The 23458-nt window shown below is 41.9% G+C and overlaps 1 protein-coding gene across 5 annotated transcripts in view; it reads right to left on the bottom strand.

The window, feature by feature from the left end:
• SYK (spleen associated tyrosine kinase) overlaps nucleotides 1-23458 on the bottom strand; it is a 186315-nt gene that overhangs the window by 88468 nt on the left and 74389 nt on the right. For all 5 annotated transcript variants that reach the window (XM_040416945.1, XM_040416946.1, XM_040416944.1 and 2 more), the window contains one exon: nucleotides 18252-18390. In XM_040416945.1, the coding sequence (XP_040272879.1) occupies nucleotides 18252-18390 (139 nt within the window). The remainder of the gene's footprint in view (nucleotides 1-18251; nucleotides 18391-23458) is intronic.

Consider the following 23458-nt stretch of genomic DNA (forward strand, 5'->3'; position numbering starts at 1 on the left):
ATATAATATATATATATATATATATATATATATATATATATATAAGAGAAATAAAGACACCACAGCACATCCGTTGGTGAAAAAGAAAGTGTGAACCTTTATTCACCCTTGCGACGTTTCAGTCCACTTGCTGGGACTTTTTTCAAGCAATGCATCATACAAAACTGTGGGTTTTTATACTGTCATATCAAATTAACATACATAAGTGACAATTAATAAATTATAAATAAAAAGTGCAAAAAAACATCTCATGTATATATGAGAAAGGTATCGTGCCTGGAGAACAGTATAATCAGTACAGAAATTCATATAATAAAAGCATCCAGGTACTGTGATGATTAGGTGACATAATATAATACACAAGTGGCAATCAACAATATATAACTATCACCTGTGTCAGTGCAAATGTAAACAGACCCGGCATGGGATCGGCAGGCTCAATGGCAGGCGGATACACTACTGCGGATAACACCGCATGGAGACGGCGTCCCGGAACTGAAGCTGCGCATGTCCATGATGTCACTCCAGGGATAATCACATGATCCCCTGTGAAACATGGAACTGTTTCTGCGCATGTCCGTGAGGTCACCTTGAAAGTGATCACATGATCCCCTTGGAAACATCACCTGACAAGCCGCACAACAGTTTATTATAGTAAAACATATAGTACTGATACAAGCGTATTAATCAATGTTTAAATTAAGAGCGGCGGCTAATAAATCAGGATGTACCACCCCGGGTGTAATATCGGGTGACGTGCTATCTTGCGATGCACTGTCATCCGAAAGTTGTGAGTAGAAAGGAAGGAGACCAGCGGCAGCCGTTGTCCTTCCATCTCGCTCGCCTAGTAATCAGGTGAAAAACATCCAACATAGCCATAAAGTAGCGCTTGCAAAAATAATTCAACAAAATCTAATATGTGTGCAACTGTCGCGGGATAAGCCGTACATGTTCTACAGTATCCAGCTTCATATTGAGCAAAGCCCTTCCATCCATAGGTCCTATAAGTGAAAAATAAAAAAATATATTATCCAAATATATTAATTAAAAAAGAACAAATTCTTCAATACATGAGCCGACTGAGACAGAAAAAATAAGAGATCATATGAATAACCATGGCTTATATTCGACGTTCAAACCCCCCGGGAAATCATGCGATTACCACCAGTTCGCGGCAATGGAACATGGTCAAGGATCATTAATTTTAAATCGCCTTCAGCATGGCCCATGTTCGCAAAATGGTGAGAGACAGGCAAATCCTTGCGTTTCTTACGTATGGAAAAACTATGTTGATTAAAGCGAGACTTAAAATCACAGGTTTTCTCGCCCACATACAAAAGCTTGCAGGGACACCACAAAACATAAATAACAAAGCTCGAATCACAGGTCAAATAAAATTTAAGGGGGTAAGAAACCCCTGTATGAGGATGCGTAAATTCACGTCCCTTCACCATGTATTTGCAGTTCACACAGTGAAGGCACGGGTAACTACCAGTTTTTTTAGGAGCCAAAAGTGATTGGCGTACACCTTTTTGAGGGCCTATGTCGTTTTTTTACTAATTTGTCTTTTAAATTACGAGCTCTCTTATATGACATTATAGGTCTAACAAAAAATTCTGGGATATTTTTATGTTCTGTGCTCAAAATCCACCAATGTTTGTTGAGAATTTTACTGACATACGGGCTAGGTTCACAAAAACAGAAACAGAGAAATATAGTGGCAATTCTGGAGGAGCTGCTCAACCCCTAACACTGTGGCGTGTCTTTCATTGGGGGAGCAGCCCGACCGCATGTGGACCGCAGTAAGCGACTATCCCCAGCAAAATATGCATACAATGGAGGACGTCGGCGCGGTCCACATGCACCACAAGAGCAAACTACACGGAATGTAGCAAATAATCATACGAAACACAGGGAGAGAATGCACCAAAACCGATATACTACTGACTATACTGGCAATTCAAAAATACAGGTATTAAAAGCTGAGACTTTCGCCAATATATTTCTATCAGGAAAATATCGGAGCCCATCATGCACCACGTCACGGTCACTCAGCATGGCAGAGGGTCCTAACCGCTGCTCTAACTATGGTGTGAACAAGGTCTGGGGGTGATATAATTCAGCTCACAGCCAAGCTTCCACACAAAAACCCAGCATGAATACTGCGGTAGTACAATGTGAATCAAGCCAGGTCGTGAGCCACACCTACACCAGACCATGTGATGGAGGTTACCAGGTGCAACAGAGTGTACACACACTCAAATCTAACAAGATAGAAACAGAGAAATATAGTGGCAATTCTGGAGGAGCTGCTCAACCCCTAACACTGTGGCGTGTCTTTCATTGGGGGAGCAGCCCGACCGCATGTGGACCGCAGTAAGCGACTATCCCCAGCAAAATATGCATACAATGGAGGACGTCGGCGCGGTCCACATGCACCACAAGAGCAAACTACACAGAATGTAGCAAATAATCATACAAAACACAGGGAGAGAATGCACCAAAACCGATATACTACTGACTATACTGGCAATTCAAAAATACAGGTATTAAAAGCTGAGACTTTCGCCAATATATTCCTATCAGGAAAATATCGGAGCCCATCATGCACCACGTCACGGTCACTAAGCATGGCAGTAGTGTCTTTTAAGTAAGATTTAGAGTTAACTACAAAGGTTTGCAAAACTTTATCTAAAAGGATGGAAGCATTACTGAGTAAGGAGCCCCGGCCGGAAACTATTGGTCTGCCGGGGGGGGCACTGTAAATTTTTGTGAATTTTTGGTAATAGATAAAATAACGGAGTAACTGGATGGTCTATCTGTAGGAACTCACTAAGTTGTTCATCTATGAGGCCTATTTGTTTATATTTATTGATCAGTAATTTTAATTCCCACTGTATGTCAAATTTGGGGTCTCTTTGGAGTTTAACGTAAACTGCAGCATCAGATAATTGACGGGCAGCTTCAGCTAAGTACATGGAAGTATCCATGACCACTATCGCACCACCTTTGTCAGCTGACTTGATGGTGAGGGAGTGGTCATGGATTAACTGGTCAAGTGCCTGTAGTTCCTGTCTGGTCACATTTGGGTGTTGAATGTGATCAAAAAGGCCCGATTGTTTTAACTCTTGTATATCTCTCAGTACTGCATCAGAAAATACATCAAAAGCCTTAGAAGATATTTGTGGGGAGAAATCTTTTTTCACTCTTAATCCCCAATTAGACAGACATAACTCATGTATGCACTTGGTAGTGGTGCTAGGTACATCCTGAAAATAAAACTTAAGTTTAATTAACCTAAAAAAATACAGTAAATCAGCTTCTAACTCATACCAGTTAATAGCGCTAGCTGGACAGAAACTTAAGTCCTTTTCTAACAACTGTAGTAGTACCGGTGTCAAAATGTGAGAGGAAATATTTACCACAGTCCGTTCAATCAGACATTGGTTTTTCGCAGGGTCTTCTGACTTCTTGTTTTTACGGTATCGATTTCTGTTCCGACCGCCCCTTCTTGTGGCTTTTTTACGTTGGTAGATTGGGGTCCTAAAAAAGTAGCAGAATTACTGGTGTTTGCTTCATCTCGCTTCTTTGCTCTTTTTTGACCCTGGTTGAGATTCAGTCGATTGCCATCAGCCCAGTTATATATATGTCCCGTCGTGTAATCCATTGTGTCTCGTTGCCATTTCCCTCTTTTTGTTCCTTGAATCTCGCTTTTAAGCTTGTTCAGGTGGGGTTGAAATTTATTGTAATATTTATCAAAATCCTGTGTGGACAAAGTTGCCCTTAATGCGGCCTCCTCTTCCATCTTATTAACTGTTACGGACATCAATTCTTTGCGCATGAATTTAATATTCAAATGCATCAGGTCCAGTGAGTATTTATTGGAAATGCGTTCATATTTAGAGCGGAATTCCAAATCATGTGAATACATAGAAGATCTCGGTTGTATGCGCATTCCCCTAGATATGCGGTTGGTTTTAACATATTCAACCAGAGTTGTAGAATGTAATTCCAAAGTGAGACATTTTTTAGCACCCCGTTCGTACCTCTTTTTTATGTCCAGCAATGAAGGAACGGATAGGAAGTCCACATCGCCTCCACAAGTCTCCACAATCCTGTCTCTGTCGGCTTCAGTGTATGAAAAAATAGCGGGTGAAAACTGATTTAACAGTGGATCCATAATAACCGAACAGTACGTAATGGTTGTACTGGAAGTAAAAAATGGGTGCCAGCTCCTGCGGTGTTATCCGCAGTAGTGTATCCGCCTGCCATTGAGCCTGCCCGATCCCATGCCGGGTCTGTTTACATTTGCACTGACACAGGTGATTCGAGCTTTGTTATTTATGTTTTGTGGTGTCCCTGCAAGCTTTTGTATATGGGCGAGAAAACCTGTGATTTTAAGTCTCGCTTTAATCAACATCGTTTTTCCATACGTAAGAAACGCAAGGATTTGCCTGTCTCTCACCATTTTGCGGACATGGGCCATGCTGAAGGCGATTTAAAATTCATGATCCTTGACCATGTTCCATTGCCGCGAACTGGTGGTAATCGCATGAAAATACTTAAAAAAACATGAATCTGAATGGATTTTTAAATTACAAACTGTCAAACCGGGGGGTTTGAACGTCGAATATAAGCCATGGTTATTCATATGATCTCTTATTTTTTTCTGTCTCTGTTGGCTTATATATTGAAGAATTTGTTCTTTTTTAATTAATATATTTGGATAATATATTTTTTATTTTTCACTTATAGGACCTATGGATGGAAGGGCTTTGCTCAATATGAAGCTGGATACTGTAGAACATGTACGGCTTATCCCGCGACAGTTGCACACATATTAGATTTTGTTGAATTATTTTTGCAAGCGCTACTTTATGGCTATGTTGGATGTTTTTCACCTGATAGGGTCATTACTAGGCGAGCGAGATGGAAGGACAATGGCTGCCGCTGGTCTCCTTCCTTTCTACTCACAACTTTCGGATGACAGTGCATCGCAAGATAGCACGTCACCCGATATTACACCCGGGGTGGTACATCCTGATTTATTAGCCGCCGCTCTTAATTTAAACATTGATTAATACGCTTGTATCAGTACTATATGTTTTACTATAATAAACTGTTGTGCGGCTTGTCAGGTGATGTTTCCAAGGGGATCATGTGATCACTCTCAAGGTGACCTCACGGACATGCGCAGAAACAGTTCCATGTTTCACAGGGGATCATGTGATTATCCCTGGAGTGACATCATGGACATGCGCAGCTTCAGTTCCGGGACGCCGTCTCCATGCGGTGTTATCCGCAGTAGTGTATCCGCCTGCCATTGAGCCTGCCAGATCCCATGTCGGGTCTGTTTACATTTGCACTGACACAGGTGATAGTTATATATTGTTGATTGCCACTTGTGTATTATATTATGTCACCTAATCATTACAGTACCTGGATGCTTTTATTATATGAATTTCTGTACTGATTATACTGTTCTCCAGGCACGATACCTTTCTCTTATATACATGAGATTTTTTTTGCACTTTTTATTTATAATTTATTAATTGTCACTTATGTATGTTAATTTGATATGACCGTATAAAAACCCACAGTTTTTTATGATGCATTGCTTGAAAAAAGTCCCAGCAAGTGGACTGAAACGTCGCAAGGGTGAATAAAGGTTCACACTTTCTTTTTCACCAACGCATGTGCTGCGGTGTCTTTATTTGTTTTGTATTATACACCTTGGTAAGGTGTTTTCATCGCTGGCACCCAACTATTCACCACCAGGTGTGCTGCCCTGATCTTCTGTTGTTTATATATATATATATTTAAATTTTATCTCTATTTCCAAAATGTTTCTGCCAGGATTCGAAATCCCAAACTTGTAGATTAGAGGCAAGGAACTTATCCACTCAGCTATAAAGCTGATTGCTAACCTGTATCAGAAGAACCTCATAGTAGTTTCTGAGTGTAGTGGTTAACCTCCTTGCCTCTAATGTACAAGGTAGGGAGTTCAAATCCTGGCAGAAACATTTCAGAAATAGAGATTACATTTACATATTTAATATTTTTTTTTGTAATTGTAAAAAATGTATGGCACAAAATAATGTGTAATTACAAAAAAAAATAAAAAAAAAATACAGTACAGACCAAAAGTTTGGACACACCTTCTCATTCAAAGAGTTTTCTTTATTTTCATAACTATGAAGGCATCAAAACTATGAATTAACACATGTGGAATTATATACATATCAAACAAGTGTGAAACAACTGAAAATATGTCATATTCTAGGTTCTTCAAAGTAGCCACCTTTTGCTTTGATTACTGCTTTGCACACTCTTGGCATTCTCTTGATGAGCTTCAAGAGGTAGTCCTCTGAAATGGTCTTCCAACAGTCTTGAAGGAGTTCCCAGAGATGCTTGGCACTTGTTGGCCCTTTTGCCTTCTCTCTGCGGTCCAGCTCACCCCAAACCATCTCGATTGGGTTCAGGTACGGTGACTGTGGAGGCCAGGTCATCTGGCGCAGCACCCATCACTCTCCTTCATGGTCAAATAGCCCTTACTTTCAAAGTTTTCCCAATTTTTAGGCTGGCTGACTGACCTTCATTTCTTAAAGTAATGATGGCCACTCGTTTTTCTTTACTTAGCTGCTTTTTTCTTGCCATAATACAAATTCTAACAGTCTATTCAGTAGGACTATCAGCTGTGTATCCACCTGACTTCTCCTCAACGCAACTGATAGTCCCAACCCCATTTATAAGGCAAGAAACCCCACTTATTAAACCTGACATGGCACACCTGTGAAGTGAAAACCATTTCAGAGGACTACCTCTTGAAGCTCATCAAGAGAATGCCAAGAGTGTGCAAAGCAGTAATAAAAGCAAAAGGTGGCTACTTTGAAGAACCTAGAATATGACATATTTTCAGTTGTTTCACACTTGTTTGTTATGTATATAATTCCACATGTGTTAATTCATAGTTTTGATGCCTTCAGTGTGAATCTACAATTTTCATAGTCATGAAAATTAAGAAAACTCTTTGAATGAGAAGGTGTGTCCAAACTTTTGGTCTGTACTGTATATATATATATATATATATATATATATATATATATATATACACTGCTCAAAAAAATAAAGGGAACACAAAAATAACACATCCTAGATCTGAATTAATGAAATATTCTTCTGAAATACTTTGTTCTTTACATAGTTTAATGTGCTGACAACAAAATCACACAAAAATAAAAAAATGGAAATCAAATTTTTCAACCCATGGAGGTCTGGATTTGGAGTCACCCTCAAAATTAAAGTGGAAAAACACACTACAGGCTGATCCAACTTTGATGTGATGTCCTTAAAACAAGTCAAAATGAGGCTCAGTAGTGTGTGTGGCCTCCACGTGCCTGTATGACCTCCCTACAACGCCTGTGCATGCTCCTGATAAGGTGGCGGACGGTCTCCTGAGGGATCTCCTCCCAGACCTGGACTAAAGCATCTGCCAACTCCTGGACAGTCTGTGGTGCAACGTGACGTTGGTGGATAGAGCGAGACATGATGTCCCAGATGTGCTCAATTGGATTCAGGTCTGGGGAACGGACGGGCCAGTCCACAGCATCAATGCCTTCCTCTTGCAGGAACTGCTGACACACTCCAGCCACATGAGGTCTAGCATTGTCTTGCATTAGGAGGAACCCAGGGCCAACCGCACCAGCATATGGTCTCACAAGGGGTCTGAGGATCTCATCTTGGTACCTAATGGCAGTCAGGCTACCTCTGGCGAGCCAAGCACATAGAGGGCTGTGCGGCCCTCCAAAGAAATGCCACCCCACACCATTACTGACCAATGCCAAACCGGTCATGCTGGAGGATGTTGCAGGCAGCAGAACGTTCTCCACGGCGTCTCAAGACTCTGTCATGTCTTTCACATGTGCTCAGTGTGAACCTGCTTTCATCTGTGAAGAGCACAGGGCGCCAGTGGCGAATTTGCCAATCTTGGTGTTCTCTGGCAAATGCCAAGCGTCCTGCACGGTGTTGGGCTGTAAGCACAACCCCCACCTGTGGACGTCGGGCCCTCATATCACCATCATGGAGTCTGTTTCTGACCGTTTGAGCAGACACATGCACATTTGTGGCCTGCTGGAGGTCATTTTGCAGGGCTCTGGCAGTGCTCCTCCTGTTCCTCCTTGCACAAAGGCGGAGGTAGCGGTCCTGCTGCTGGGTTGTTGCCCTCCTACGGCCTCCTCCACGTCTCCTGATGTACTGGCCTGTCTCCTGGTAGCGCCTCCATGCTCTGGACACTACGCTGACAGACACAGCAAACCTTCTTGCCACAGCTCGCATTGATGTGCCATCCTGGATAAGCTGCACTACCTGAGCCACTTGTGTGGGTTGTAGACTCCGTCTCATGCTACCACTAGAGTGAAAGCACCGCCAGCATTCAAAAGTGACCAAAACATCAGCCAGGAAGCATAGGAACTGAGAAGCGGTCTGTGGTTACCACCTGCAGAACCACTTCTTTATTGGGGGTGTCTTGCTAATTGCCTATAATTTCCACCTGTTGTCTATCCCATTTGCACAACAGCATGTGAAATTGATTGTCACTCAGTGTTGCTTCCTAAGTGGACAGTTTGATTTCACAGAAGTGTGATTGACTTGGAGTTACATTGTGTTGTTTAAGTGTTCCCTTTATTTTTTTGAGCAGTGTATATATATATATATATATATATATATATATATATAGAGAGAGAGATAAAATCATGCTTCTGATATATATGAATGCATAATATGTGGGAAACTAATACTGATGTTTTTAGCCATAATATATTTACACATATTTACATATATTATATATTCTAAGGCAAGGACGTTAACCAGCTACATGCTAACCTGCACAGAAATACACTGCCTGTCTAAAACAAAAGTTGCCACCTGGATTTAACTAAGCAAATAGGTATGAGCCTCCCTTTGGATAATTACTGTATGGGTGATTATCTTTTAGCTGGCAACAAGCTATTTAAACCCAACTGGTGCAATGAGTTGCTTCTCATTTTTTAAACAACCATGTTGAAAGACACATCTCGTGGTCGTTGAAAAGATGTTAGTCAAACTTTGTTTGAGAAGGGTCAAATCATTGGCATGCATCAAGTAGAGAAAACATCTAAGGAGATTGCAGAAACGACATTAAATTGGGTTAAGAACTGTCCAACGCATTATCAAAAACTAGAAGGATAGTGGGGACCCATCATATTCGAGGAAGAAATGTGGCGGGAAAAAAATCCTGGATGATCGTGATTTTACTTTTGGTGAAATCAAATCAAAGAAAAACTACAGTAGAACTCAGGGCTATGTTTATTAGTGAAAGTAAGAGCATTTACACACGCACAATGCGAAGGGAACTCAAGAGATTGGGACTGAACAGCTGTGTAGCCATAAGAAAACCAGTGAGGCAAACCAGAAAAAAAGGTTTCAATTTCTGAGGCTGCTCTACTAAGTGGCTTCTTATTAAGTGGAGTTAAAAAACCAGGAGTTCTAGATCTGTGTGTGGTTTTGTGGGAGTGATTGCAGGTGGCTGAGTGTGGATTGCAGCAGAGATCATTGAAAGTTAAGTGTTTGTATTCTCGTACTTGCATTTAAACTTGATTTTTTTTTTTTTTTTTTTCTCTCTGCTTAATTAAGGCGAGTGCCTGGGGCAACCAGGTGCTATAAATTGAACCACTTACACTCTTCAGAGCCTGCTCTTTCTGAGGCTGCTCTACTAAGTGGCTTCTTATTAAGTGGAGTTAAAAAACCAGGAGTTCTAGAGCTGTGTGTGGTTTTGTGGGAGTGATTGCAGGTGGCTGAGTGTGGATTGCAGCAGAGATCATTGAAAGTTAAGTGTTTGTATTCTCGTACTTGCATTTAAACTTGTTTTTTTTTTTTTTTTTTTTCTCTCTGCTTAATTAAGGCGAGTGCCTGGGGCAACCAGGTGCTATAAATTGAACCACTTACACTCTTCAGAGCCTGCTCTTTCTGAGGCTGCTCTACTAAGTGGCTTTTTATTAAGTGGAGTTAAAAAACCAGGAGTTCTAGAGCTGTGTGTGGTTTTGTGGGAGTGATTGCAGGTGGCTGAGTGTGGATTGCAGCAGAGATCATTGAAAGTTAAGTGTTTGTATTCTCGTACTTGCATTTAAACTTGATTTTTTTTTTTTCTCTCTGCTTAATTAAGGCGAGTGCCTGGGGCAACCAGGTGCTATAAATTGAACCACTTACACTCTTCAGAGCCTGCTCTTTCTGAGGCTGCTCTACTAAGTGGCTTCTTATTAAGTGGAGTTAAAAAACCAGGAGTTCTAGAGCTGTGTGTGGTTTTGTGGGAGTGATTGCAGGTGGCTGAGTGTGGATTGCAGCAGAGATCATTGAAAGTTAAGTGTTTGTATTCTCGTACTTGCATTTAAACTTGATTTTTTTTTTTTTTTTTTCTCTCTGCTTAATTAAGGCGAGTGCCTGGGGCAACCAGGTGCTATAAATTGAACCACTTACACTCTTCAGAGCCTGCTCTTTCTGAGGCTGCTCTACTAAGTGGCTTCTTATTAAGTGGAGTTAAAAAAAACAGGAGTTCTAGAGCTGTGTGTGGTTTTGTGGGAGTGATTGCAGGTGGCTGAGTGTGGATTGCAGCAGAGATCATTGAAAGTTAAGTGTTTGTATTCTCGAACTTGCATTTAAACTTGATTTTTTTTATTTTTTTTTCTCTCTGCTTAATTAAGGCGAGTGCCTGGGGCAACCAGGTGCTATAAATTGAACCACTTATACTCTTCAGAGCCTGCTCTTTCTGAGGCTGCTCTACTAAGTGGCTTCTTATTAAGTGGAGTTAAAAAACCAGGAGTTCTAGAGCTGTGTGTGGTTTTGTGGGAGTGATTGCAGGTGGCTGAGTGTGGATTGCAGCAGAGATCATTGAAAGTTAAGTGTTTGTATTCTCGTACTTGCATTTAAACTTGATTTTTTTTTTTTTTTTTCTCTCTGCTTAATTAAGGCGAGTGCCTGGGGCAACCAGGTGCTATAAATTGAACCACTTACACTCTTCAGAGCCTGCTCTTTCTGAGGCTGCTCTACTAAGTGGCTTCTTATTAAGTGGAGTTAAAAAACCAGGAGTTCTAGAGCTGTGTGTGGTTTTGTGGGAGAGATTGCAGGTGGCTGAGTGTGGATTGCAGCAGAGATCATTGAAAGTTAAGTGTTTGTATTCTCGTACTTGCATTTAAACTTGATTTTTTTTTTTTTTTTTTCTCTCTGCTTAATTAAGGCGAGTGCCTGGGGCAACCAGGTGCTATAAATTGAACCACTTACACTCTTCAGAGCCTGCTCTTTCTGAGGCTGCTCTACTAAGTGGCTTCTTATTAAGTGGAGTTAAAAAACCAGGAGTTCTAGAGCTGTGTGTGGTTTTGTGGGAGTGATTGCAGGTGGCTGAGTGTGGATTGCAGCAGAGATCATTGAAAGTTAAGTGTTTGTATTCTCGTACTTGCATTTAAACTTGATTTTTTTTTTTTTTTTCTCTCTCTGCTTAATTAAGGCGAGTGCCTGGGGCAACCAGGTGCTATAAATTGAACCACTTACACTCTTCAGAGCCTGCTCTTTCTGAGGCTGCTCTACTAAGTGGCTTCTTATTAAGTGGAGTTAAAAAACCAGGAGTTCAAGAAAAGGAGTTTGGGAACTAAGGTTAGATATAATTTCCTTGTGTGTTGTTGGCTTAATTTTACGTGGTCCTTCGACTACAGCAGACAGGATCTAAATAATTTATACTGTTTTACTTTTTTACTGTTGTAATCCCCATTTAGTATGTGTTGCACAATTTACAACGCAGTCCAGTGCACATCTTGCATGATGTATGCAGTCCTGGAACAGGAGTTCAAGGGTGTATATCTTTGTTCTAGATGTGAGCAAATTACCCGTCTGGAATCGCAGATCGAGTCTCTAAATGGGCAAGTTGCAACACTGAGAGGCATTGATAATTTGCAAAAGAGTTTGCTTCTCACCGAGCAAGCACTCTTTGGGGTAGATGAGGGGGAGGGTGACAGAGAGGAGGCTGAGGAAAGTGAGGTAGCTAGCTGGGTAAAAGTTAGAAAGCGGGGTAGAGGGAAGAGTGCCAGGGAGGCTAGCCCTGATCTGACACACCCCAACAAGTTTGCACGTTTGGCAGATGAGGGGGATGTCAGTCCGGGGACGGCACTGCTGCAGCCAGACACTTCCTCTGCCAGTCAGGGGAATGTCAGCTCCAGTAAGCAGGGAACCAGGAGAGCAGGGCAGGCCAGACAGGTGCTGGTAGTGGGAGACTCCATTATTAGGGGAACAGATAGGGAAATCTGTCACAAAGACCGTGATCGCCGAACAGTGTGCTGTCTTCCTGGCGCTAGAGTTCGACACATCGCGGATCGGGTTGACAGATTACTGGGAGGGGCTGGAGATGATCCAGCGGTCATGGTCCATATCGGAACCAATGACAAAGTTAGAGGTAGGTGGAGAGTCCTTAAAAATGATTTCAGGGATTTAGGTCAAAAGCTGAGGGCAAGGACCTCAAAGGTAGTATTTTCCGAAATACTGCCTGTACCACGAGCCACACAAGAAAGGCAATGGGAGATTAGGGAGATTAACAAGTGGCTCAAAAACTGGTGTAGGAAGGAGGGGTTTGGGTTCCTGGAGAACTGGGCCGATTTTTCTATCGGCTACAGGCTCTATCGTAGGGACGGGCTGCACCTCAATGGGGAAGGGGCAGCTGTGCTGGGGAGAAAGATGGCTAGAAGGTTGGAGGAGTGTTTAAACTAGGGACTGGGGGGGAGGGTAATTACGTTATAGGAGGGGAAGATAGTGCAGATAGAGACCGGGGGCAAGGTAATAAGAATGGGGGAGGAATGGAAGGAGGGACTAGAACAGTACAGAAGGAAAGGTGTAGGGTAAAAAATATACATAAACCTCTCAAATGTATGTATACTAATGCCAGAAGCCTGACTAATAAAACTGGTGAACTGGAATTAGTGATGTGTGAGGGGGACTATGACATAGTGGGAATAACTGAGACATGGCTGGATGAAAGCTATGACTGGGCAGTTAATGTACAAGGTTACAGTCTGTTTAGAAAGGATCTTCAAAACCGGAGAGGGGGAGGGGTCTGCCTTTATATAAAGTCCTGTCTAAAGCCCACAGCCCGAGAAAATATAAGTGAGGGACATGAACATGTGGAGTCACTGTGGGTAGAGATACATGGAGCTAAAAACAACAATAAATTACTAATAGGAGTTTACTATAAACCACCGAATATACCAGAGTCCACAGAAAATCTACTACTAAACGAGATAGACGAGGCGGCAAATCATAATGAGGTGGTTATTATGGGGGACTTCAACTACCCAGATATAGACTGGGAAACTGAAACTTGTATATCTCATAAGGGAAACAGGTTCGTGGCAATAACCAAAGACAATTACCTCTCCCAACTGGTTCAGGACCCGACTAGAGGGACGGCCATACTGGACTTAATATTAACCAATAGACCTGACAGAACAACAGACGTGCAGGTTGGGGGACACCTGGGAAATAGTGACCATAAAGTAATAACCTTCCAATTATCATTCAAAAGAGCGTTTCTACAGGGAGGAACAAAAATACCAAACTTCAAAAAAGCTAAATTTAGCCAACTAAGAGAGGCCATAGGCCAAACTAACTGGGACAAAGTCCTCACAAATACAGACACAAAATGGGATATCTTTAAAAACATCCTAAAAACTCATTGTGAGAGGTACATACCGTATGGTAATAAAAGGTTAAGGAACAAAAAGAAACCAATGTGGATAAATAGAACTGTAAAGAAAGCAATAAATGACAAAAAGAAAGCATATAAAACACTAAAACAGGAAGGTAGCACGGAAGCACTGAAAAACTATAAGGAAAAAAATAGAACATGTAAAAAACAAATAAAAGCGGCCAAACTAGAGACCGAGAGATTAATTGCCAAAGAGAGTAAAACTAACCCTAAAATGTTCTTCAATTATATAAATGTTAAAAAGTATAAATCTGAAGGTGTTGGCCCTTTAAAGAGTAATGAGGGGGGAGTCGCAGAGACCGACGAGGAGAAAGCAAAGCTGTTAAATATTTTTTTCTCCAATGTATTCACTGAGGAAAATAAACTGTCAGATGACATGCAGAATGTAAAAATAAATTCCCCATTAAAAGTGTCCTGTCTGACCCAGGAAGAAGTACATCAGCGACTTAAAAAGATTAAAATAGACAAATCGCCAGGACCGGATGACATACACCCCCGTATCCTAAAGGAATTAAGTAATGTCATAGCCAGACCCTTATTTCTGATATTTGCAGACTCTATACTGACAGGGAATGTCCCACAGGATTGGCGCGTGGCATATGTGGTGCCAATATTCAAAAAGGGACCAAAAACAGAGCCTGGAAACTATAGGCCGGTAAGTTTAACATCTGTTGTAGGTAAACTGTTTGAAGGTTTTCTGAGAGATGCTATATTAGAGCATCTCAACGGAAATAAGCAAATAACGCCATATCAGCATGGCTTCGTGAGGGATCGGTCATGTCAGACTAATTCAATCAGTTTCTATGAGGAGGTAAGTTCTAGACTTGACAGCGGCGAATCAATGGATGTCGTATATCTGGACTTCTCCAAAGCATTTGACACTGTACCACATAAAAGGTTAGTATATAAAATGAGAATGCTCGGACTGGGAGAAAACATCTGTATGTGGGTAAGTAACTGGCTGAGTGATAGAAAACAGAGGGTGGTTATTAACGGTACACACTCAGATTGGGTCACTGTCACTAGTGGAGTACCTCAGGGGTCAGTATTGGGCCCTATTCTCTTCAATATATTTATTAATGATCTTGTAGAAGGCTTGCATAGTAAAGTATCAATTTTCGCAGATGACACTAAACTGTGTAAAGTAATTTACACTGATGAGGACAGTATACTACTACAGAGGGATCTGGATAGATTGGAGGCTTGGGCAGATAAGTGGCAGATGAGGTTTAACACTGATAAATGTAAAGTTATGCACATGGGAAGGAAAAATGCAAGTCACCCATACATACTAAATGGTAAAACACTCGGTAACACTGACATGGAAAAGGATCTAGGAATTTTAATAAACAGCAAACTAAGCAGCAAAAACCAGTGTCAGGCAGCTGCTGCCAAGGCCAACAAGATAATGGGTTGCATCAGAAGGGGCATAGATTCCCGTGATAGGAACATAGTCCTACCACTTTACAAATCGCTAGTCAGACCACACATGGAGTACTGTGTACAGTTCTGGGCTCCTGTAAACAAGGCAGACATAGCAGAGCTGGAGAGGGTTCAGAGGAGGGCAACTAAAGTAATAACTGGAATGGGGCAACTACAGTACCCTGAAAGATTATCAAAATTAGGGTTATTCACTTTAGAAAAAAGACGACTGAGGGGAGACCTAATTAATATGTATAAATATATCAGGGGTCAGTACAGAGATCTATCCCATCAGCTATTTATCCCCAGGACTGTGACTGTGACGAGGGGATATCCTCTGCGTCTGGAGGAAAGAAGGTTTGTACACAAACATAGAAGAGGATTCTTTACGGTAAGAGCAGTGAGACTATGAAACTCTCTGCCTGAGGAGGTGGTGATGGTGAGTACAATAAAGGAATTCAAGAGGGGCTTGGACGTATTTCTTGAGCTTAATAATATTACAGGCTATAGCTACTAGAGAGGGGTCATTGATCCAGGGAGTTATTCTGATTGCCTGATTGGAGTCGGGAAGGCATTTTTTATTCCCCTAAAGTGGAGAAAATTGGCTTCTACCTCACAGGGTTTTTGGCCTTCCTCTGGATCAACTTGCAGGATAACAGGCCGAACTGGATGGACAAATGTCTTTTTTCGGCCTTATGTACTATGTTACTATGTTATACTATGTTAATTTGCTAGGGAGCATAAAGATTGGGTTTTGGAGCAATGGAAGAAGGTCATGTGGTCTGGTGAGTCAAGATTTACCCTGTTCCAGAGTGATGGGTGCATCAGGGTAAGAAGATAGGCAGATGAAGTGATGAACCCATCGTGCCTAGTGCCTACTGTACAAGCCTGTGGGGGCAGTGCTATGATCTGGGGTTGCTGCAGTTGGTCAGGTCTAGGTTCAGCAACAGTATGTGCTCCAAGAATGAGGTCATCTGACTACTTGAACATACTGAATGACCAGGTTATTCCATCAATGGATTTTTTCTTCCTTTATGGCACGGGCATATTCCAAGATGACAATGCTAGGATTCATCGGGCTCAAATTGTGAAAGAGTGGTTCAGGGAGCATGAGACATAATTTTCACACATGGATTGGCCACCACAGTGTCCAGACCTTAACCCCATTGAGATCTTTGGGATGTGCTGGAGAAGGCTTGGCGCAGCGGTCAGACTCTACCATCATCAAAGCAAGATCTTGGTGAAAAATTAATGCTGGATGGAAATAAATCTTGTAACATTGCAGAAGCGTATCAAAACAATCCCACAGCGAATGCGTGCAGTAATGAAAGCTAAAGGCGGTCCAACAAAATATTAGAGTGTGTGACTTTTTTTTTTTTGGTGGCGACTTTATTTTGGACAGGCAGTGTATAAAATAAGTCTTCTACTGAATAGGAATACTTACTACATCAGAAACTACTATGACGTTTTTCAAACACTGTTCAGCATTCAGCTTTATAGAGTGGATAAGGTCCTTGCCTCTAATGTACGAAGGGTTGGGAGTTCAAATATCAGCAGAAACTTTTCAGAAATAGATGCTAAATTACATTTAAATACACTCGGTGTTCGGCCGAGCATGCTCGATTAACACTAATGGTAATTAAACATTGAGTGAACATGTTAAATCCAATTCAGTGCAAAGAATAATAATTTGTGTTGAGTGAATCTGCATTTTCTTGCACTTCCTGGTAACAAATCAGCTATTTTTCTAAAATGGCTGCTCCACATGTTACAAAGTGAAAGAAGCCCAGGAACGTGGTATGACCCATAATGCTGTGCAGCCAGACAATCCAAAGGTAGCCATCCCCTGTTATGTCACAACCCTATAAATCCCTCATTTCAGTTCATAATATATATTTGGATAGTTTTAAATTTTACACTTGGAAAATTTAAATCATTCTTTTTTTTTAAAGGGATTCATGTCTATGGTGTTAAAACAGAATGTCTGTTCTATCAGTAGTTTTCCATTTTACAGAACAGAGCCATTTACAATTTTTTTTTTTATTATTTTTCTTTTAAGTTTTCAAAAAGCTTTATTGCAAAATGGTTATCATATACAGAGTACTTTGAAAAGGAGGTGTGAACTCCATTATATAAAAATTGTCTTACAATAATAAGCATCAATCAACATAACAACAAGAAATAGGATGTATTAGCCATTTACAATTTTAATGTGTACATTTTTATATTTATTCTCAGTCCATTTTTTAAAGTTCTTCATTGTTTGTATTGTTTTTAGAGCATATAATACAGGGCCCATTTTTGGTTTTGCATTTTCATTTTTTCTTCCCACCACTCCAATATATATCTATTAGGGTGAAAAGGATTTTGACGTGCACCTTGCTCATGCCTCATGCACAGCGCAGCAGGGAAGTTACCATGGCAGCCTTGGGAAGGTTCAAAGGTGTCCAGGTTGCCATGGTAACTGATCGGAGCCTGTAACTGATCGGGCCCGACAGAAAAATTGATTAACAGCCCCCCTCCCTACTCTTGTGCCACCCCCACTTGTGAGGCTAGTCAAAATCGCACTCTCAGACGAGGCCAGGCAGCCAGTCCGTCTGTTTCCTACAGTGTCACTGTACATACTGTCATTGTATAATACTGTTAAAGGGGGCCCTGACAATAAAAATCTTTTAGTCCTCCTTCTATTGTAGGTGGACACCTTCTAAGTTTGGGTCCCAAAGCAGCCGCTTCCCCTGCTTCTGCTATATCTACACCCCTGGAGAGTTGGGTGATGACCCTAGCTGAAAAGGAGGTCAAGTTGTTCTAGACAAAAAAATACATTACAGCAACCCTCTCCAAGGGTTTAAGAGTTTTTAAAGAAATTTGACAATTTAACGATGTCTAATTTTCCAATTGGAAAAATTAACATATGGAACACTTTATGAAATTGGTATGGATCATTTTGGAGAGATTGTAAGCCCTCTGGTTTATATCACATACTATATGTTATATATGTTATATGTAATCACAGAATATTGGTATTGATATGCACTAAAATGTACAGGCATACCTGCCACAAAGTGTCAAATTTCTTCCCTTCTGGTATTGACAGTTTTCCTGTTTTATCTCGATCAATGCGATAATGTGAAACCTTCCTATCATGAAGCAAACACAAGGCATATGATCCATTGTTGTCCCGTTCTCTTATTCTAAAACACAAAATGTAGAGTTAATGAAGGTAAACCCTGTGAACAATAAATTGCTATTAAATATTCAATACAACATTTTAAAAATGCATTCAAATCGTAAACATGGGATTATGATATTTGCTTTGCAATATTGTACAATCATCATCTTTATAACATATTGAGTAAAATTTATAAACATAAGACTGTAGGATGCAATTTTTATGCAAAGTAATGCTCTATATCAGCACTTCATAACCTATGGTATGAGTACCCCAGGCATGCCCCTCAGCCTGAGGGGACATATGCTGCAGCTCTACCTCGTGGGGGTCATCCCAATCCTGCCTCCCTCTCATAGAAAATGTTCTGAAGTCTGGACTGTGCAGGGCTCCCGAAGTCAGGCTCTGCAAAGGACTCCCATAACAAGCCAGGACCATCAAACTCCTCTCTGTCTGGCTTGTCATGCTCAGCTGTCCAGGGTATATACTGTGCCATATACCACCAGAGCGCCTGGTAGGCATCCTCCAAACATAGCTCCTGCCATACCCGGTGCTCTAGTTCCTTCACCCATTCCTCCAGGGGCTGCTCTCCCAGGAAGGGCATCCACAGGGCCACTTGCTTCTGCAATCGCTGCTCTCCACTGGGGAGACTCTCACCTCGCTGGTATTGTACATTACCCAGGGCCTGGTACCAGATGCCTTTCCTTAATGCATCCCGGCCATACAGGTCTTCCTCATCGTATGCCACTGCTGGTTCCATCCTGCTGCTGTAGCCAGGGGTGCTGTACGGATACTAGCGTTGCTCTCAATTTAGTCAATCCACGAACAGTGTCTCCGAGCTGCTTCTCCTATCACTAGGACGCCATCCCACTGCTTGCCACCAATGTAACGGATCTCCTGGCACCCCGACCGGGTACCTCCGTCGAATGATGCTCCTAGTGCTTCCCGAGGATTCCAAGCACTCCACTTGACACTGTAAGTGCTGCAGACCCCACGAACTGCCGAAGCTTGGTTGAGGTCTCACCGTCTCCTACCCACCCTGGGCCTACGACAAGGCTCCAGGCTCCAGTGGGTGAACCTCTCCTAAATCCAGAGAGCAGGAACAGCTTTTACAAGAGCTAATAGTATAGCCAGGGGAGTATAGCAAATCTTCAGCGTATAGCAATCCCCAGTGTCGATCAGTTACCCAAACACCAGCCTCAACATGATGAAGGGTAAAACAGGAACTCTTTATTGAACACACAAGCATTGACTTATACACATTTTCCAACAAGATTACCACCCACAGGGTTTTGTAAAAACAACCAATAAACACGTACAATACACTCAGACACTCCCACACAAAAATCCTCCCCTCTGCCTGTGATACAATTACCTTACACAATGGGTTGATGCAATTGTATCACAGGCAGGAGAATACACAGTGTTTTCTGTCCTGGAGACAACCGAGGAGTAAGTCAATTATCTTTCAGGACAAAGGGAAATCGCCAATACACACGTGGAGACAATAGGACAGACATCACTACTCAAATGTCTGTCTCAAATATACAATGTATATTACAGTACACACAGACATTTAAAATATTCCAAAATGGCACGAATTAGACCAGGGGTTCAAAAGTTAGTAAAAGTCCGTTGTGAACAAAGGAAGCCTGGATGATGAGAGGGCCCATAATCCTGGGGCAAGAGGCTGGTAACCAGGCTTCTCCACCACCCAGTGGCGAGGTTGGTTTCGTCACAAAAAGGCTTTGTCACAGCTTAGCAACATCCCTAGCAACCAAAAGTTGCCTACCCCACGCCGGTATTTCACGCGCATTACGCGAATAATACATTGCCGATTTTTGCAATCAAGAATATAATCTCGAATTCACAAATTCACGAATATATGATGAATATTCTACAAAATATTCACAAAATATCGCAAATTCGAATATTGCCCCTGCCGCTCATCACTATTCAGCATGACGCATCATAGGGAGTGTTATAAATTGTGCACACACCCCGACCATGTCATGGGAGGCTTGACAAAGCGCAGGTAGCACGAAACAGCTGTTGCCTGAGCCATCTGTGCAGTGAGCGCACTTTCCAGTTTTTAACTAGGATAAAGCTGCAAATATTACTTTATGGTGAGTGCCGCTATTCATTTTTTCATTATTTGTTGACAGACAGTGTGACTCCCTTGTGGCCCAATCTCAATATGAGGGCTTGGAACGTAAACTGCAGGGATAATGCGGGGAGAGTGCAAAGGGAGTGTATGGCTGTGTGCATTATGTTCTAGTGCACCCACATTCATACTTAATCCATTCTGTAGCTACTGTTGTGTCAGTATTACATGCAATTGTAATTTATCACCGCCTACATGACTGTGCAGGGCACCAAGATTTATAGCTAATTTCTTCTGTTAGCTGTTGAATTACTGTGTGTCAGTATTACAGGTCAATAAAAGTTTCAGGTCTAATTTATTACAGTGGACTTAACTGTGCAGAGCACCAAGATTCAAGTTGACCACAGCAGTGGCAGTAATGGTGTGCACCAAGATTCCTAGCTAATCCCTTCTGTTAAAGGGATTTTCAGGGGTCAGAGCTGAACCCGGACGTACCCTTATTTTCACCCAGGCAGCATCCCTGATGTTGGCATCTTAAGCTCCGATGCGCTACCATGCCCTGCGCTAAATAGCTAATGCATTCTGAATGGAGAGCATTCCGTTCAGGATGCATCAGGATGCATCAGTTCAGTCCCTCTTACGTTTTTTGGATGGAGAAAATACCGCAGCACGCCAAAAATACTGAACACTTGCCGGGAATTAATTTACATTGAAGTGTATTAGTGCTGGATCCGGCATTAAGTGTTCCATCAAATGGATCCGGCATGCGCAGACCTTAAAAAATGCTAAAAAATGTTATACCGGATCCGTTTTTTCGGATGATACCGGAGAGACAGATCCGGTATTTCAATGCATTTGTCAGACAGATCCGCATCCGGATCCGTCTGACAAATGCCTTCAGTTTGCATCCGGATTGCCTGCCGGAATTCTCTGTGGCAAGTGTGAAAGTACCCTAAGGGTACTTTCACACTTGCGTTAAACTTTTCCGGTATTGAGTTCCGTCCTAGGGACTCAATACCGGATAAAAACTGATCCGTTTTTTTCCGTTATTGAGCTCCTGTGACAGGACTCAATACCAGAAAACAAAAATGCTGGTGTGAAAGTACCCTTAGCTGTAGATTTACTGTGCATCAGTATTACAGGTCAATGTTAGTATCAGGTCTAATTTATCGCCGTGGAATTAACCGTGCAGTGCCCCAAGATTCAAGTAGTGACAGAGTGGGGTTGGTGGCAGCAGCATTGGTGGCCCCATGACAGAAATGGGATGGTAGCAGCAAGAGTACCCCTTAGACAATGCATATACACTCACCTAAAGAATTATTAGGAACACCAAACTAATACGGTGTTCGACCCCCTTTTGCCTTCAGAACTGCCTTAATTCTACGTGGCATTGATTCAACAAGGTGCTGATAGCATTCTTTAGAAATGTTAGCCCATATTGATAGGATAGCATCTTGCAGTTGATGGAGATTTGAGGGATGCACATCCAGGGCACGAAGCTCCCGTTCCACCACATCCCAAAGATGCTCTATTGGGTTGAGATCTGGTGACTGTGGGGGCCATTTTAGTACAGTGAACTCATTGTCATGTTCAAGAAACCAATTTGAAATGATTCGAGCTTTGTGACATGGTGCATTATCCTGCTGGAAGTAGCCATCAGAGGATGGATACATGTTCTCATTCTGTTTACGCCAAATTCGGACTCTACCATTTGAATGTCTCAACAGAAATCGAGGCTCATCAGACCAGGCAACATTTTTCCAGTCTTCAACAGTCCAATTTTGGTGAGCTCGTGCAAATTGTAGCCTCTTTTTCCTATTAATAGTGGAGATGAGTGGTACCCGGTGGGGTCTTCTGCTGTTGTAGCCCATCCGCCTCAAGGTTGTGCGTGTTGTGGCTTCACAAATGCTTTGCTGCATACCTCGGTTGTAACGAGGGGTTATTTCAGTCAACGTTGCTCTTCTATCAGCTTGAATCTGTCGGCCCATTCTCCTCTGACCTCTAGCATCCACAAGGCATTTTTGCCCACAGGACTGCCGCATACTGCATGTTTTTCCCTTTTCACACCATTCTTTGTAAACCCTAGAAATGGTTGTGCGTGAAAATCCTAGTAACTGAGCAGATTGTGAAATACTCAGACCGGCCCGTCTGGCACCAACAACCATGCCACGCTCAAAATTGCTTAAATCACCTTTCTTTTCCATTCTGACATTCAGTTTGGAGTTCAGGAGATTGTCTTGACCAGGACCACACCCCTAAATGCATTGAAGCAACTGCCATGTGATTGGTTGACTAGATAATTGCATTAATGGTAAATAGAACAGGTGTTCCTAATAATTCTTTAGGTGAGTGTATATTGTTCAGAAACACACAGTTCTGTACTAGGCTCTCTCTCTCTCACACACACACACACACACACACACAGACATGTAAGTATTTCCAACTCATAATTCCAAGAAGTAAAGTTCATTATATGAAAAGGGGAAGATGTGATGTTTACCAGTCTAGAACTGTAGATGGTGATGTACCAGGAGATCTAAGGGTACTTTCACACGATCGTTTAAGTATTCCGTTATTGAGTTCCGTCATAGGATCTCAATACCGGAAAAAAAAAAAACGCTTCAGTTTTGTCCTCATTCATTGTCAATGGGGACAAAACTGAACTGAACAAAATGGAATGTTCCAAAATGCAAAATTCCGTTCCCTTTAGTTGTGTTACCAGACCGGAGAGCAAACCGCAACATGTTGTATTTTGCTTTCCGTCCTGGGAAACTGATCAAAACGGATCCATCATGACCCCCAATGCAAGTCAATAGGGACGGATCGGTTTTCTCTGGCACAATCTACCACAATAGTTAATGTTTCAATGAAGTTAATGACGGATCTGTCTTGGCAAAGTTAAAGATATGTTAAAGATAATACAACCGGATCCGTTCATAACGGATGCAGATGGTTGTATTATCAGTAACAGAAGTGTTTTTGCTAAAAG

Source organism: Bufo bufo, chromosome 2 (genome assembly GCF_905171765.1).
Source record: "Bufo bufo chromosome 2, aBufBuf1.1, whole genome shotgun sequence".
NCBI lineage: Eukaryota > Metazoa > Chordata > Amphibia > Anura > Bufonidae > Bufo > Bufo bufo.